General features: G+C 37.3%; 1 protein-coding gene across 1 annotated transcript in view; it reads left to right on the top strand.

The window, feature by feature from the left end:
- The window catches only part of LOC117301062 (transmembrane and coiled-coil domains protein 2-like), a 51,396-nt gene extending 36,585 nt beyond the window's left edge, over window positions 1-14,811 (top strand). Inside the window, exons 5-14 of the mRNA XM_033784944.1 lie at window positions 413-596; window positions 1,390-1,615; window positions 3,936-3,980; window positions 4,533-4,598; window positions 8,435-8,514; window positions 9,385-9,460; window positions 9,929-10,109; window positions 10,911-11,132; window positions 11,602-11,780; window positions 12,388-14,811. Coding sequence (XP_033640835.1) covers window positions 413-596; window positions 1,390-1,615; window positions 3,936-3,980; window positions 4,533-4,598; window positions 8,435-8,514; window positions 9,385-9,460; window positions 9,929-10,109; window positions 10,911-11,132; window positions 11,602-11,780; window positions 12,388-12,523 — 1,395 coding nt within the window. The 3' untranslated portion in view covers window positions 12,524-14,811. The remainder of the gene's footprint in view (window positions 1-412; window positions 597-1,389; window positions 1,616-3,935; window positions 3,981-4,532; window positions 4,599-8,434; window positions 8,515-9,384; window positions 9,461-9,928; window positions 10,110-10,910; window positions 11,133-11,601; window positions 11,781-12,387) is intronic.
- Window positions 14,812-15,796: the final 985 nt, after the last annotated feature.

Raw genomic sequence — 15,796 nt, 5'->3', positions numbered from 1 at the left:
GGATGTGACGTAAAACCATACGTCCTGTGTCTTGTTTAATGCTTGTAAAAGAACTCAGTGCACTTATCGTAAAAGAGAAGGGGTTCGCCCTCCTGGTCTGATTGACAGCATATTGTGCCACAGCACATTGCAAATCATTACATGTACATATACATGGTGCTATAAAGGAATAGGTGTCTGAACTTCAAAACATAGCTCCAGAATACCTTGCAGAAAAAAAAAAAATACTGAGCACTTAAATATGTCCATCGGGTGTGATAAAGCACAAAATACATGTAAGAACCCATTATTGTAATATTACAAGGACATCGATTCTACAGTGTCTAAACAACTGATCCCAAGTCTTAACAAACTGTTTCTGTTATTATAAAAACAAATTCTGTAAGTTTGAATTATTCTTATTAATTTTCAGCTTTCCCATCACTCTGAGACTCTCTGCGCTACACCAAGCTATGGATCAGATATGGACCAACAAGACGAGACGGATAGTGTCACATCCCCAGATCCTCATAGAACTAAAGCTCTTATGGATCAAACACTGGCCAAGATTGAAAGGACCAAAGAAGCTATGAAGGCAGAACAACTTGCTAAAGATGGTAAGAATCTCAATCTGAACTACATGTATTTAGTTGGCAAAGCATCCTTAAGCCTTTTTGAGGTATGGCGGACGTGATAGGAGTGTACTGTTTGGTTTGGGTGTATACAGACAAATTTACCCAAACCTTGTAGTGTTGCATTGTGTCCGCCATGTCTCAAAAAGGCTTATGGAAACATCACACCAACTTTTTGTAAAGAAGACAATGAAGAAATTTCAGTTGTTTTGTTTTACTCACGTAGTCACTGTCAGGTAGGGACTGAAAAACCCAATCCATACGCAAGACTCTGGTCCAGGAATCAAACCTGGGTCCACAGAGGTAAAAGGCAGAGACAGCAACCACTGAGGCAACCTGACTACCTCAGAAGTGTATTATTAGGTGTTAAATTGAAATTAGGGATAATGAATAATATTTGGTTTTACCTATACACTGATGTGTAAAGCACTCTACACTCAGTACTTTCCTGAGTTCGTGAACAAAACCAGGCAGACATGATACGGTCTAAATTCAGATAAAAGTGTGAAAACTCCATTCCTGCAAACCAGATAATACTTCCCCACACAAAAACCCAGCTCTGTGTTGCAGTCACTATGTGGACGTTCCTTCGCTCTGTAAGCCCAAGGAAAATCCTTTTCTTCAATACTGTAAAGTAACACTGTGTGGACAAGTGTCCACATAGTGTTTCAAGTCCCTACAATATGTTGCCTTTCACAACACCACCACCAAGTATTTTACAGACTTCAGGATGATCTAAAAATTAATTATTTAAAATATGTTTTTAAAATCTTTACAGAGAATGTAACAGAGTACTTGAAGCTTTCAGCCCAAGCTGACAAGATCCAAATGCAGAGAATAAAGATGGTCTTCGAGAAGAAGAATCAGAAATCCAACGCCACAATTGCCCACCTTCAGAAGAAGCTTGAAAACTACCATAAGAAGCTGATGGAGTTGGAGATTAATGGAGCAGTAGGTCCAAGAAAACCCAAGGAGGTTCTGCATGGCATGCAGCAGGGGTTAAGGTGAGTGGAACAGGTGCTATCAGGGGTCTATGGTAGGGGGCGTTTTGGGTGTTAAAGGATTTGGGTACTTTTTCAAAATGTTCATAGGGTTTGAAGGTAATGATAGTGGAAAGCTTCCCTTCAAATATTACTTACTGAGGTGCTGTAGTTTTTGAGAAATGATTAAAAAATTGTCATGAAAAAACGTTTGTAAATGACTAAAATAATTTTCGTCTCATGAGACGAAAACTATTTTCATGACATTGTTTTACTCATTTCCCAAAAACTACAGCACCTCAGCATGTAATATTTTCAGGGAAGCTTTCTACTATCATTATCTTCAAACTGTGTAAGTTTCGTGTAAATCTGTGGACGTTGTGTTTTTTGTCCTACAAAAGTTACATAGACCCTTTAAGGAGAGAATGGCTGTAGGTAAATTTCATGGACCGAGACAATTTCCACCATTTCAGGAGTCAATTTCATTTTGTTCATGTTGACTCCCCAAATGGAGGACAGACTGGGCGTGTGTATGAAATGCACAGAGCACTGTGCAAGGGGTCAATACCACTGAGTTGGAGATATTTTTAACAACCGGGAATCCCACCAAAACTGAATGACAAACTTTCATTTAAAAGCTACCATGGCTATAAATACATAAATGGTGTTGCCAAGAAATATAAAATTTCACTAATTCAATGTCAACTTTCCTTTTTGGTATATTCTGCCAGACGCAACGTACCAAAAAAGAAAGTTGAGTGTCTCACCAAACAATACATTTACATGTTAGAATTGTAATATATACAAATCATTTCCTGAGTTGTTAATGGTTTCAGATGTCCTGGTTTGTTTATCTTGATGGGTGTTAACCTCAAAGAAACATCCTCAATTAATTTCCTACATAACATGTATGTATGTACTAGTAATATCACTGATAAAGTTTTATGCGCTGAGGGTACAGCGTTAGTTTGTTATGAGACCGTCAATTTGTTTCCATCCTGTAGTTTCACTCTACACACCTTGAAATCTACCCATGACAACAAAAATCAAATTAGTAAACACCCTTCTATTGTACTATTGGTGTGTCTCTAACAAATACCACTACCTCATACCCCAAAAGAATACAAAGTGCCACTGCAGTGACGTAGAGTTTACAAGGTGCTGCGGCACAATTTGCAGCCAATCATGGCAAAAACACTTGTGGCCAACCCCCGTTTTCAATTGTTTTCAAAGAAGAGTATGCGCACAAAGAGGAAGTTTCTTGTAAATGCAGGTGGCCATGCTTTTAACCAAACATCAACTGATAGTTTTGTTGGCATGGATGTACTTCATGTCAAAAAGTCTGGTGTTTTGATTTTATGGAAACTAAAGCTGAGCCTTGCTTGGACAATTGGACACACACGTCAGAATGCAAATAGATTAAACAAAATAATCTCCTTTGTACAAAGCACACTCATAAAAATATCCTCAAGTACCATTCACCTCATGTTATCAACTTCACAAACCTGTCAGGAAAAACAACACTTCAGACATTATTTTCCCTCTTTGTGTGTACAATCGTACTTCAAGTAATTCTAAACCTCCTACGTACGTACATGGGCATTGTATAGCATGACTTAGAGCCGGCTGTATGGTGCCCCCCCCCTTCACATATCCCCTGACAGTCAAATGTCAAAGTAAGTCACTAAATGTCAAAACTTTATGTTTACCATGTTCTAAAAATATCATTTTACAAGGCCGGAAATCCATGTGCCCGTCAAGCATTGTGTGTAATAGGAAATGAAATCCTTAAAGATGAAAACACGCCAAGCAATGCACATAACTTTACAGATAATGCAGCACCTGGGATGTGAAACTTCAGACTTTGACACTTGTTTACTACAAGTAAATCATTAAGTTATATTTTCCTTTTCTATATTACATACATAAATCTAGACCTTCATATATTGGGTCTCTCTTCTCCACACCCCTGTACCTTGTCTAGGGAGTGATAAAAAAAAAAACCACTCCTTGAAATTCCCAGTTTTTAAAACTCTTGTGAATCTGGAAAAAACAATTTATTCACAGGTGGAAATAAACTACCGATAGCTTTTATTTACTTTGATCATGTAACACAAAAATAACAGTATGCAAATCTAAGCGCATATTAATAACTTTTTAGTGTGTGGTTTTAGTAGTATGGAGTTTGGTTCCGAAGTACAAAGAGTTCTCCTCAATGATTTAAGGAGAGGAGATAATAGTTTCCTTGGTTCAACCAAAACCAAACTCCAATCCCTATCAGTTTATCTAAATTTCTCATTTCAGATGAATTCATAATTTTTTTGATTTTGTTTTTCTTCTGTAGGGGAGTGAGAGACAATATCAAAGAAGGCATAACAGGGTTCTCTGGGTAAGTTACATTTGTTGAATTTTTTGTTAATTTAGTTTGTGAGTGATTTGAATAATGTATGGTAAAATGCCTTACTCATTCACAGATTAATGTTTATTGTGAATTCCTGAGACTAAAACCAGTAGTGTTTTGTCACTTTTAATTGGTATGGTAAATTTGTTCGTACTAGCTTCTACAATACAATGAATTTAAGTAATTAACTATGTCCTTGTAGCTAATTAAGTTCATGTACAAGTTCTAACTAAACAAAGCGTGTTAAAACAAAATGATTAACAACAAAATGGCGGAATCATTTGGACTTTAAATCACACTGAGTGCTGTCACAACCAATTATAATATTAAGGCGTAGCATGAATGTGTTTCAGTTTGTTAAAATCTGGTGTTCCTTTCTTTTTCTTAATTTTTTTAAAATTGTGGTCTTTCATTTTATGTGAAAGTTTGGATTTGTGTCACTGTAGAGTGTTGCTAATTTTTATTTGACGTGATATTATTTGATCACTATATAACGTTTCAGTTATTTGAATATTTATTTTTGCCGTGGAAAATGGTCAGCGGTATGGCCGACCGGATTGGTGGCGGGTTATCTGGACTCACAGGTTTCACACACAGTGCTGCTAGGTGCGTATCTATGGCAACTATCGCCATGGTAACACTTTGTAAACATATAGCAGCAGTTTTCACAGTGTTGTAGACGTAGCAGCAGTGTCACAAAGCTATCATGTAGTTTTTCACCAGCCGCTTTTTAATATTGACATTGAAAATTTCAAGATTTCTTTTGAGCACTGATATTGTGTAGAATTGTTCTACCCATTGTTTCCTCTTAACTGAACTGTGCTCACTTTTGTTAACCTTTCAAAAAGGTCCGTCGTCAGCACACTTTGCGTTTTACTTTCATTTGCAATGAGTTTGTATGTTTTGTTGAGTGCAGTTATAACATAGGCCATTCCCAGGGCCCATAGTCATGGCTCTGCTTGCCAAAGCAAAAATGTACATTTACGATAGCAGAAAATCCATGCAAAACATTTTGTACTGTTTCATAAGTTAGTAAGAAATATTTATGTCAAAACTCGTATAGTACTGCATGAGCTAGACAGTTTGGCCATTATGTACTTCACGCTCTTACATTAGATTGACACTCTTTGGTTTACAATGGATCTAGTGTTACGTTACTAAGCATTGTGGGCTTACTCATCTACCGGTAGTGCAAAAATGTTGCTCAACTTGTCAATAGAGAACAGTGACTGTAAGCGCAGAATTACAATCATGCAATGACGTCATTTGCCGCAATCTTCTTAGAGAGAAACGATCACGCTATGGAGACATAATGCAAACATGGTCCAGCAACCTTCTTTTTGAATTTTAAAGAGGGAACACTGCTCCAGTGACTTCATGTGCATGAGTTCTATGGTCCTACACTGTAATGCACAGTATGCATGTACATTTTTGATCAAAGTGATAAAATAAGTGGTTGTTGGATCGCAGTTTTTGTTTACCATTTTTTTTATCACGGCTAGATAGATCATTAGATCAGGAAACAAATTCATAGAGCTGCTTACTGTGTAATTTCCATTTCATAGTGCTCTCATCTGGGGAAAGTTTTGTATCAGTGTTTCAAGCTACGCACATTATCTGTATGCTTATAAGCTTATTTCACAGGTTAGCAAGAAAATTAGGTGCAAAGCTTGTGCGTTCATCATGCGTTTGCGTTTGTACAAAATTACAACTAACATTTCCATACGGTAAGCACCAGAAGGTTAGCATGCATTTCCGTGTGTTTGCTGTTAGCAGCACTATGAAATTGGAACTCGTACAGTTAGCAGAATTAAGCAGCTCTACAAAATTGAGCCCTGTAATCACTGAAACAGGCATGCTAACCTTCCGGCGCATACAAAATTACAAAGTCAGGAAAATCTATGGTTAACTGAACAAAGCTTTATGAAATATGCTTGCACTGAAGCAAAATAACAGTTAAGCAGCTCTATGAAATTGGAGTACATGTAGTCAGAGTGCATGTTTTGTTTTATGCCTCGAAGCCACAACTGTGACCATTTTTCTAGCTAAATTTTTTTTCTTCTCCAGTTTTCCGCGATAGAATTTTAACTTGGAAAAGTTTCTGTATGGCGCCACCACTTTTTCATTCGATATGAAATAATTTAGTATCTTATTTACCTCAATGAGATATCCCTTTTTGTAAAAATGAGTGAGAAAGTGGTGGCGCCATACGGAAAGTTATCCTTTTAACTTAGTTTTATGCTTCACGGCTGCTCTGTAATTTTTAGCTCTGTGCTGTTTTGTTTGATACATGTAGATGTAGTAATTTAGTTACATAACCTGTAGACACTGAAGAACGTTAGCTCAGTATTGATATTCATTGTTCATCGTAAAATGGCCTAGTGCCAGCAGTAAAATGTTTCAGACTGCATTAGAGATGGAATTTGAACACTGACTAGTTACTATCTTTCAAATGCAGTCCTCCTAAAAAACATACAGAAAAAACCCATTGTGGAACAAACAAATTTTAGAATTATTTTAAGTCTCTATTTGGATAACTTTCCGTATGGCGCCACCACTTTTTAACTCATTTCTACAAAAGGGGATCTCGTTGAAGTAAATTAGATACTATATTATTTCATATCGAATGAAAAAATGGTGGGGCCATACAGAAACTTTCCCCTCTATTTGAATTAGGTTTGCAATAAGCTAATGAACATTGTAAGGAATTAGACCACAACTGAAAATGTGAGCCAATGTGAGTATTAACCATGGAAGGGAAAAGTTTCCGTATGGCGCCACCACTTTTTCATTCGAAATAAAATAATATAGTATCTAATTTACCTGATTGATATATATCCCTTTTTGTAAAAATGAGTGAAAAAGTGGTGGCGCCATAGGGAAAGTTATCCCATGGAAGTGGGAAGTAACATTAATACTTGTACATGGTCATGGCTATATGATGTACCTCATGTTCTTTGTAGTTTGTAGTGAAAGAGTCACTACACCATGCACACTCGGCATGTTTTTCCAGTGTAAATAACTAGTCATTGCAAAAAAGGAAAGGACAACTTACTCTGTCATGTACTCCACTGTTACACTGTCCATCCTCCATGGTATAATAAGCAAGGTGTTCTCAGTCAAAAAGTGGCAAAACTATCTCTAAAAAGCTTGCAACTTTTAGTCAAATGACACACATGCAGTAAAACTGCACATGGTCTGTTTGAAACTGCCTCCACATGTGTAAATACTGGAGTGGAAGCATGGGTTGGATTGATCCACTAGGTAATAAGGGGTGTTATTTGCAGGAGGGGCAGACTCTGCTATACTAAGCAGATGGGGCAATGGGTTTTCTGAGGGGCTAGGGACACTTTTGCTCAATGGTTGGCTTTGCTGGTGTGGGAGTTGGTGTGGGTTTGGGGTTGGATAGGGGAGCAACTGAGGGTTGGGTAGGGGAGGGGCTTTGGGTTGGGGATGGGAGGGGGGGAGGGGGAGGGTGATGTGAGAGAATGGGTTGATATTGTGAGATAGTCTCGATTGACATGATAAATTACTGGAGAAGAGATAAATGTATCACACAAACTACTGAATCAAACATTTTTGGTTTAAAATTAATACAGAAATTTAAAGAATATGAATGCGATTAAGTACCCAAAAAAAATTTAAATAAGAAGAAAAAAAAAAAAATGGAGGCAAGGTACATGTAGAATCAGGATTTTGCAATATATTGTGTACATGAAACACTTTTTGCACATGAATCACACTTTTTGCACATGTCTACTTGTTTATTTTGAAAAATTTAATATTTTTCAGATGTTGACCTATTTTTGTGGTTTTTAAAGGCAGTGGACACTATTGGTAATTGTCAAAGACTAGCCTTTACAGTTGGTGTTTCTCAACTTATGCATAAAAAAATAAATAACCTGTGAAAATTTGAGCTCAATCGATCATCAAAGTTGTGTGATAGTAATGAAATAAAAAACACCCTTGTCACACAAAGTTGTGTGCGTTTAGATGGTTGATTTTGAGACCTCAAGTTCTAAATCTGAGGTCTCGAAATAAAATTCGTGGAAATTTACTTCTTTCTCAAAAACTATGCCACTTCAGAATGTTTTATACCATCAACCTCCGCCCATTGCTCATCACCAAGAAAGGTTTTATGCTAATAATTATTTTGAGTAATAACCAATAGTTTCCACTGCCTTTAATTTCAACCTTTCTTGCTCGATGCATACTCAGGTTTGCATAACCATTCAGGTTAGCAAAGAGATTTGCTAAGCATTATTTTCTGCTGAACAGCTATATGAAATTGAGCCCAGATGGCAACCGATATGCATCATGCCCTTTTTTTATATTCACAATATGGTTTTTAATGAATTTTAATTTAAAAAGCAGAGATTCCTACAGGAATATTAAAAGTGTTCATACTGTATGTGTATATTTTTTTCTTTTCAATATGACAGTGTTGTTGTTTCCAAACCGAAGGAGATTGCACATAAATTCAAGAATAAGTTTGGAAGTGCAGATAACATTGATAACACAGGTAAGCTCTTTGAAACTTTTAAAATTTTTACACCCATTTTTTCTTTAAACTGACTGATTTTAGTTTTATTTGGGGTACTTTCTCACTATCCCCTTTGATTAGTTCTTAGTATGTTCAGTATACACAGTTACTTTCCTCCCTACCTCGTTTTGGTCATTTCATCTTATGTACATTCCATCTGTTCCAAAGGAAGAATAATACACAATCTGAGAAGCGTTACTCTCTCATAATTCAAATTTTGCGGCAAAAAATGTCATCTTCTTTCTTTAAGGGAAGGTACACAATTGGTAATTGTCAAAGACCAGTCTTCTCACTTGGTGTATCCCATCATAACCGTAAAATAACAAGCCTGTGAAATTTGGGGCTCAATCGGTCATCGAAGTTGCGAGAAAATGATGAAAGAAAAAACACCCTTGTTGGACGAATTTGTGTGCTTTCAGACAATAATAAGTCTTTTATTATTTTAGTGAGAAATTACCTCTTTCTCAAAAACTACGTTACTTCAGAGGGAGTTGTTTCTCACAATGTTTTATACTATCAACAGCTCTTCAATGCTCGTTACCAAGTCAGTTTTTAAGTTAATATTTGTTTTGAGTAATTACCAAACATGTACCTTCCCTTTAACCACATTACTTCAAAGTAAAATGTTTTATTCTACAGAAAGATACTGTAGGCTTCCAACCAAAAGTTGTTATTGCCATTATTTTAAAGAGGAAGTACCAAGCCTATACCATTAAATCCTCTCTTCATCTTCACTACATCGCTCAGTCACTTCATCCCTACATCATCTAGTCTCATTCTCAATTCATTATTCAGTTAGTCACAACATTGAGCATATTAAAACTTGGCAGCCTTTGTTTCTTGTTGCAGATGAGGAAGAGGAGGTTGACCAGCCCCATAAGACTGGTAGGAGTAGTTGGTTTGCTCCTACACCACCATCAACAGCGTAAGTAAATATAGCAGCAAATAGCCCACGCTAGCAAAATAATGTTCTTTATACCCTATGCAAATTCATTATCTGCAATACCTGTTGCTAAAATAGCATGGGATTTGAAATACTTTTATACTGGGCAAACTTGGAGGTTTAGTGGGAAGACATGTACTCTAAAATGGCAAAGGTCGTGGGTTCGAAACCTACCTGAGTAATATGCATGTAAATTTTTTTCACAGGACTCGAGAAAGAAAAAACTGCCTCCCCCTTACAAAAACAAAATATCAGGCATGTTGCTACTACAGGCCTCATAATTGCCTCCATTCCGTCTGGTCATATACAGCAACAGCCTTGCTTTGATCATGACGAAACATTCCCTTTAACTTGACTTTTAGAACATGCTTGTTTTTCATGAACCTTCTTAATTTGGAATATATTCTTCTTCAGAAAGAGTTAATATTTTCTGATTTACTTTCTGATTAGGATGAAATCCAACAGTGAAGGAGAGGAATCGTCCAGCATGGACATGGCAGAGAATGGTCATCTAATGAGAGAGGACTTAGAGGAACATCCTCTAGTGGGTCGTATGACGATACTCCAAAATAGAATATCAGAATTAGCTGCGTCAGAGACGTTACTGCAGCTCAAAATAGAAGAACTTAAGGTGATTATTTAAAGAGGGGCTTCAAGGTCAAGTTTAGTTTTGTGATGTACATGTACCCATTTCCCAATAGGTAGAGTCTTCAAAAAAGATATGAGTCTTGAACTTCATCATGTCCAAAGTCAACAGTATTTCTTGTGTGATACTGCCCACTCTTGATAACATGTTTATTATGGGTCATACATGTACAATTAACACATTTAATGTACATAAAAAACATTGTACATATGTAGGATAACGAAGCTTTTAGAATACAAAAAGTAGTTCGTACATGTACGACCTTGGCACTGGAAGAGTAAAAAACTGGGTGTCAAAAGTTTTCACTTACATTACATTTTCACTGTAAATGACAGATAAAACAGGGTGTCCAAAAGACATGTACATGTAGACAACCCTCTGGCAAACACTACAACCTACATGTGAGCAGTATGAGACACCCATATAACAAGCGCTATGTAAGAACCAAGTACAGTCAACCCTTGTTATAAAGAGCACTGTTATAAAGAAGTTCTGATTTGTGTTTTTTTGTTACACTGTCCTCTTATAATAACGTTCCTGTGACATAGAGGCAATCTGGCCAGTCCCAGCAACTGTGTTTTCTATTACAGAAAATACATGACCTCTGATACCTACAAACAATCCGCTGACACAAAACAAAGGCTATGACGTCACCCACACACACTGCACTCCCAGTAGCCCTTACATACATCCTTCTAATTACTTTAGGAACTTTGATTTACCAAATGAACACTCAAATAATTCAGAACCTACATACCTCACTATCAATCTTTCAAACCATCACAGGAACAAACCCGTGAGCAATACCAGTTCTTCAACCAAGCCTTGGCAGATGAACGATATCGAGCAGAACGGCTTGAGGAGCAACTAGCTGACCTTACTGACCTCCACAATCATGCATTAACCAACATGCAGCAGGAGTTAAGCAGCATGGAGGAGAGACTAGAGTATCGATCAGTGGAGAGGGAACGAGACGTTCTGGATAATATTGACCAATGTCAGACCAGGGTACGAAAGAAAAAACATGTTGTTTCATTATAATTTTCCCCTTCATCGATGTGGGATAAGCACTGTATACTATGGGGTGTCATGATGTAGCGGTTTAGGACAACAAATTCAAGTTCTGGTGGTTAAGTCACTAGAGTGTGGGTTTGAATCCCGGTCGTGACAATTGTGTCTTTGAGCAAGAAAGATGCTTTACTATAATTGCTTCTCTTCACCCAGGGGTATAAACATGGGTACATGTACATGTACCTCCAAGGGTAGAGGTTGATATTGTGTTTGAAAAAGCTGTTGAGTGCCACGGCAGCCTGAGGCTGTATACTCCCCAGGGAGCCGAGAAAGATTTAAGGAATGTTATTGGCCCAATGACCATGGAACTGATGTATAAAGCGCATTGATACGTTGATGTAAACTGCGCTATAAAAGAATAGTTATTTCTATTGTTATTTCTAAACTATTTCTGGTTTTGTTTCAGGTTTCAAAGATCGAGTTGGCCCAGCAGCATCAGCAAGTGATTACATTAGAGGGTTATGAGAATGCGAATGCCAGGGCGCTACTATCCAAACTAATCAATGTGGTCTTATCAGTGTTAGCTGTGATTCTACTCATTGTCTCTACCATTACAAATACAGTATCACCCTTCATTGCCACAAGGTAAGAATAGGAACTATCTAGGGGCCAATTTTGTAGAGCTGCTAAATGGTAAGCACAATTTTGTGTTAGCTATAGCAGAAGAATTTGCTTAAGCGTAGAATATTTCACAGATTAGCAAGAAAATTTGGGGCCAGCTTGCACATTTACCATAGATTTGCTTAGTTACGCCATTCATTTTTATACAGTAAGCATCGAAAGGTTAGCACACCTTTTTGTGTGCTTACGGTTAGCAGTGCTATGAAATGGAATCTTGCTCTATAAGCACAACATAGGCCGTTAAGCAGCTCTATAAAATTGGCCCATGCTGTTAAGTTTTGTGATTTGGGTGGTCGGATGGGCGTAATGGTATCTTTCCTCACCTTCCACCACTGGGACACTAGTTCCAATCCCACCAGGGCTTGAATTTGGGGGAAAATTCCACAAGACCTCCGAGCTTGTTGTTCAAAATGATTACTGGACCAGAATTGTTTTAAACAAGACCAGAATCAAAATGAGGTTTGTATTTCCAACAAAATACGCATTTAGTTTGATTGCATCACATGTATGGGTGTCAAAACGCACATAAAGATGTGTAACTATTTAAACATTATTTTTTGTTTTGGTGCAGGGGCCGCTTGCTTACAACCATCGTCTTTTCCTTCTTGTTCTTCTGCATCTGGCAAAGGCGAGAGCTCATAGAAGAACTGACACAACACATCGTCGAGAACTACAAGCAATTATTCTTCATCAATAGTAGAACGTGACCCCCGCTTAACTCCCAAGCTCAGTCTACACTCCGTCCGCCACCTATAGAGGGCGCTATTCATCTCACCTATTTATAAACTTGAGCGAGTGTAAAAAAATGCGAGCGTATCTACTTGAGGATTATTGCTTGTCTGAACAGTGGTATGTCAGCATGCAGTCTGATTTCTTCAGAGAAACTCAGTGTGTACTCTGTTAAAGGGACAGTCTGAAAGCTGATAACTGGAATGTAATTGCGTCGAGTTAACGGACTTTAAATGTAAGTCGCGTAAGCTGCAAATCTCCCTCGGGTGATGTGACAGACAAGTGACATGTACATAGGATAATGTTTGAGCCGGTGTCGACTCGCAATCCAAAGAAGTATGCTAATTTATAAAGTAATACATATCTGCCAAAGAAACTTGTTAAATAAAGACTGCTCGTTGTCTGTGTCAATGTGTTGACTGATTCTACAAGTATATCAACAGTCCCCCCGTCAGTGTTTCAAACATAATAAGCATGGATCAAGACCAATGCATTCAACAGGAAAAAAAACCTCCCAGATGTGGTTTTCTTTGTAAAAGTAAGTCAGAAATGTGGAAGCCACTGTGAGTGATAGAAACTTTGACCAGGCCTTCTTCGACTTGTTACATCGTTTCAGCAGGAGATTGGGAAGACTGTGCCAGGATATCATTTGAAAAGTGACAGTGTTTTGGATCAGGATCCAGTACAAAGCAGTTCAAACCAGTTTGATATGGTTCATTCATGACAGTTTTGCAACAATGCATGATGAATGCACAAGTTAATGGCTGTTGGTGTTAATGTCATTATTCCATGTATACTGGAAGACCCTCATGCAATGTGATCCAAAGCATGCAAAATTGTCTTGTGGTTCCAGTCTAATCCTGTTCAATCCAGTTCAATCTAGTTCAGTCCAGTTCAGGTTGGGTACATTCCCCTCTATTAACAAACAACCGTACATTTGTCTATCAAATCAATTATCGTATAGATGAACACAAATAGTTTCTGGGTGCCACATTGAAAACAATATTAAAAATATGACATGTCTTTGCAATTATTTGCCTTCCATTTTATAATCAGAGGCTGCAACACTGATGTATTAATTAGAATCTTGAGTTTTCACTTGAAGTATTAAAACTTCATCTTCCCAGAACTGATTTTCAGAGAGGGTGAAAATAATCAAGTTAGAAGTTGTTATAAAACTTTAAAAACTTACCCAGTCTCGATGCCAAAGTTCACTCATCTTTACTGGTCCATTCCAACAGTAGGTTCTATGTTGTGTACACTCTGACTTCATTGTCACTGCATGAAAAAAAAAGTAATATTCCAGAGTAACCCATGCTTTTACTGACCTTTGACCTTACTACATGGAGTGCAATTCAATAACAATTTTCATACAGCTGGTCAACAATACATGCTAAGAAAGGCACTAACTGGTAACCATTATCAAAACAAAATTTTTTTAATGGTCGGACATTTTGACCCTAGCATAGTTCTTTTTCGAAGGCTAAAAGCATTTTAAAAGAAGGATGTTGATCCAATTTCATGAACAAACAATTGTTGCCCAACTGCTTTACTAACAAAAAGTCGTTAAGTACAACAAAATTTTGCTTACCAGAATAAACCCAGCCAAACTACCATGTAACATGTACAAGTTGTGACTGGTATCCTGCTCATTTCTGCTTAGCAGCTAATTGTTAAGCAATATTTGCTGCTTAAGCAGCCCTCTGAATTGGGCTTTTGTCTTGAGCCTGTTAATGTTAACTGTTATAACAGAGTTATCTTCCGTTATCAAATAATGTGTTTTCCCAATTGGTTCATCGAACCTGCATCTGAAATGCCGAAAGTCTTTTTATTTTTTTACTTTATAAGTCACAATTTTTAGACTTTCATTTTATCATCGTGTCAGTGCAACGTCATATCTTGATTGGGTAATAAATTAACAAAGTACATGTATCTCCCACGAAAAACGTTGTTTCTCAGGTGTGTGTGTGTGTACAGTTGAATTATTTTAAGCCAAATGCAACATCGGGCACTTTCAAATTGCTTGCAACACAGATCAGTAAATGTTGCACTGCCTCGACAACACATTGTTTTAGTTTTTAAGCCATTTGGTGTATAAGTGACAATGGATTTGGCAAGTTAAGTGTTTATGCATTTTTTAATTGAAACATTACAGCTATTTTGCCGACCTGTGGTTGACAAAAATATGCCAATGGGAGACTTTCTGGGACGATAGAGGGCAGCAGACTTACCGGGTAAATCCATTGTTCTCAGAATTATGCGCATGTTCAGAACTACGTAAACAATGGAAATTTACCCGGTATGTCTGCTGCCACCTAGCGTTGGAAAGTCTCCTATTAGTGGGACTGTCAACTATTAACTTCATCACTGAAATTATTGAAATACCAATAATTCAGGATTTTTATTTGAGCTTAGAGCTTTTGATAAATTTGTTCGACTTGTGGCCTATAAAAATGGCATCATTAGTTCTAACTAATGGTAGGTGCCTTCAGGTGTCACATGACAAGTCGTCAACTATTATGTCACCATAAAGTTAAACTTGGATATTTGAAATACCTGTGATGCATAGTGAATGTAATATTGTACACATGTAATAAGCTTGAAGCAAAATACACATTGAAATATAATACGTAAGACATCCAATAATTATACTAGAATGAGCTGCATGTCTCACAAACGAAATTAATATTTCTGACTGATACAGAACTGCCAAGTCTCCCTGATTCTGCAGAAAGTTCCCTGAAAATAAATCAATCTTTCAACGTTTAAATCAAATAATTGTGGCTTCTTATATTATAGCGCACATGTCCGTCACACAGTGACGCTCCTGGCGCTGTTGCATACAGTATTTCCTGCAAGATGTGGGACTACGTTTGAATTATGAAACCTAATTCTGATAGCACCATGTAATGTTTTACAAGGTGCTGTGGCGCAATATGCTGCCAATCCAGCCAGGAACACCGGGGTGAGCCCCTTCTCTTTTTGATAAGTGCACTGGGTTCTTTTACATGCATTACAACACACATGTTCTGATGAACAAATTTGAAAACTTGCTTTATTTTATGTTGAATGTACATGTAACTCTAAATACCTGCCTGATTGTTGTACAAAACCTCCCTGATTGCAAAATGCAAATGTTGGCAGCTTAGCTGGTAAGTCAGACATATGTTTGAAAAATTGTGTCAAACATCATAACTCGAACCGCAAAAAATAATATTAATAATAATAACAACAATAATAATATGAACATT

This window comes from Asterias rubens, chromosome 16 (genome assembly GCF_902459465.1).
Source record: "Asterias rubens chromosome 16, eAstRub1.3, whole genome shotgun sequence".
Taxonomy (NCBI): Eukaryota; Metazoa; Echinodermata; class Asteroidea; order Forcipulatida; family Asteriidae; genus Asterias; species Asterias rubens.
Note: the sequence above shows the minus strand (reverse complement) of the source record. Positions and strands in the feature narration are given on the sequence as shown.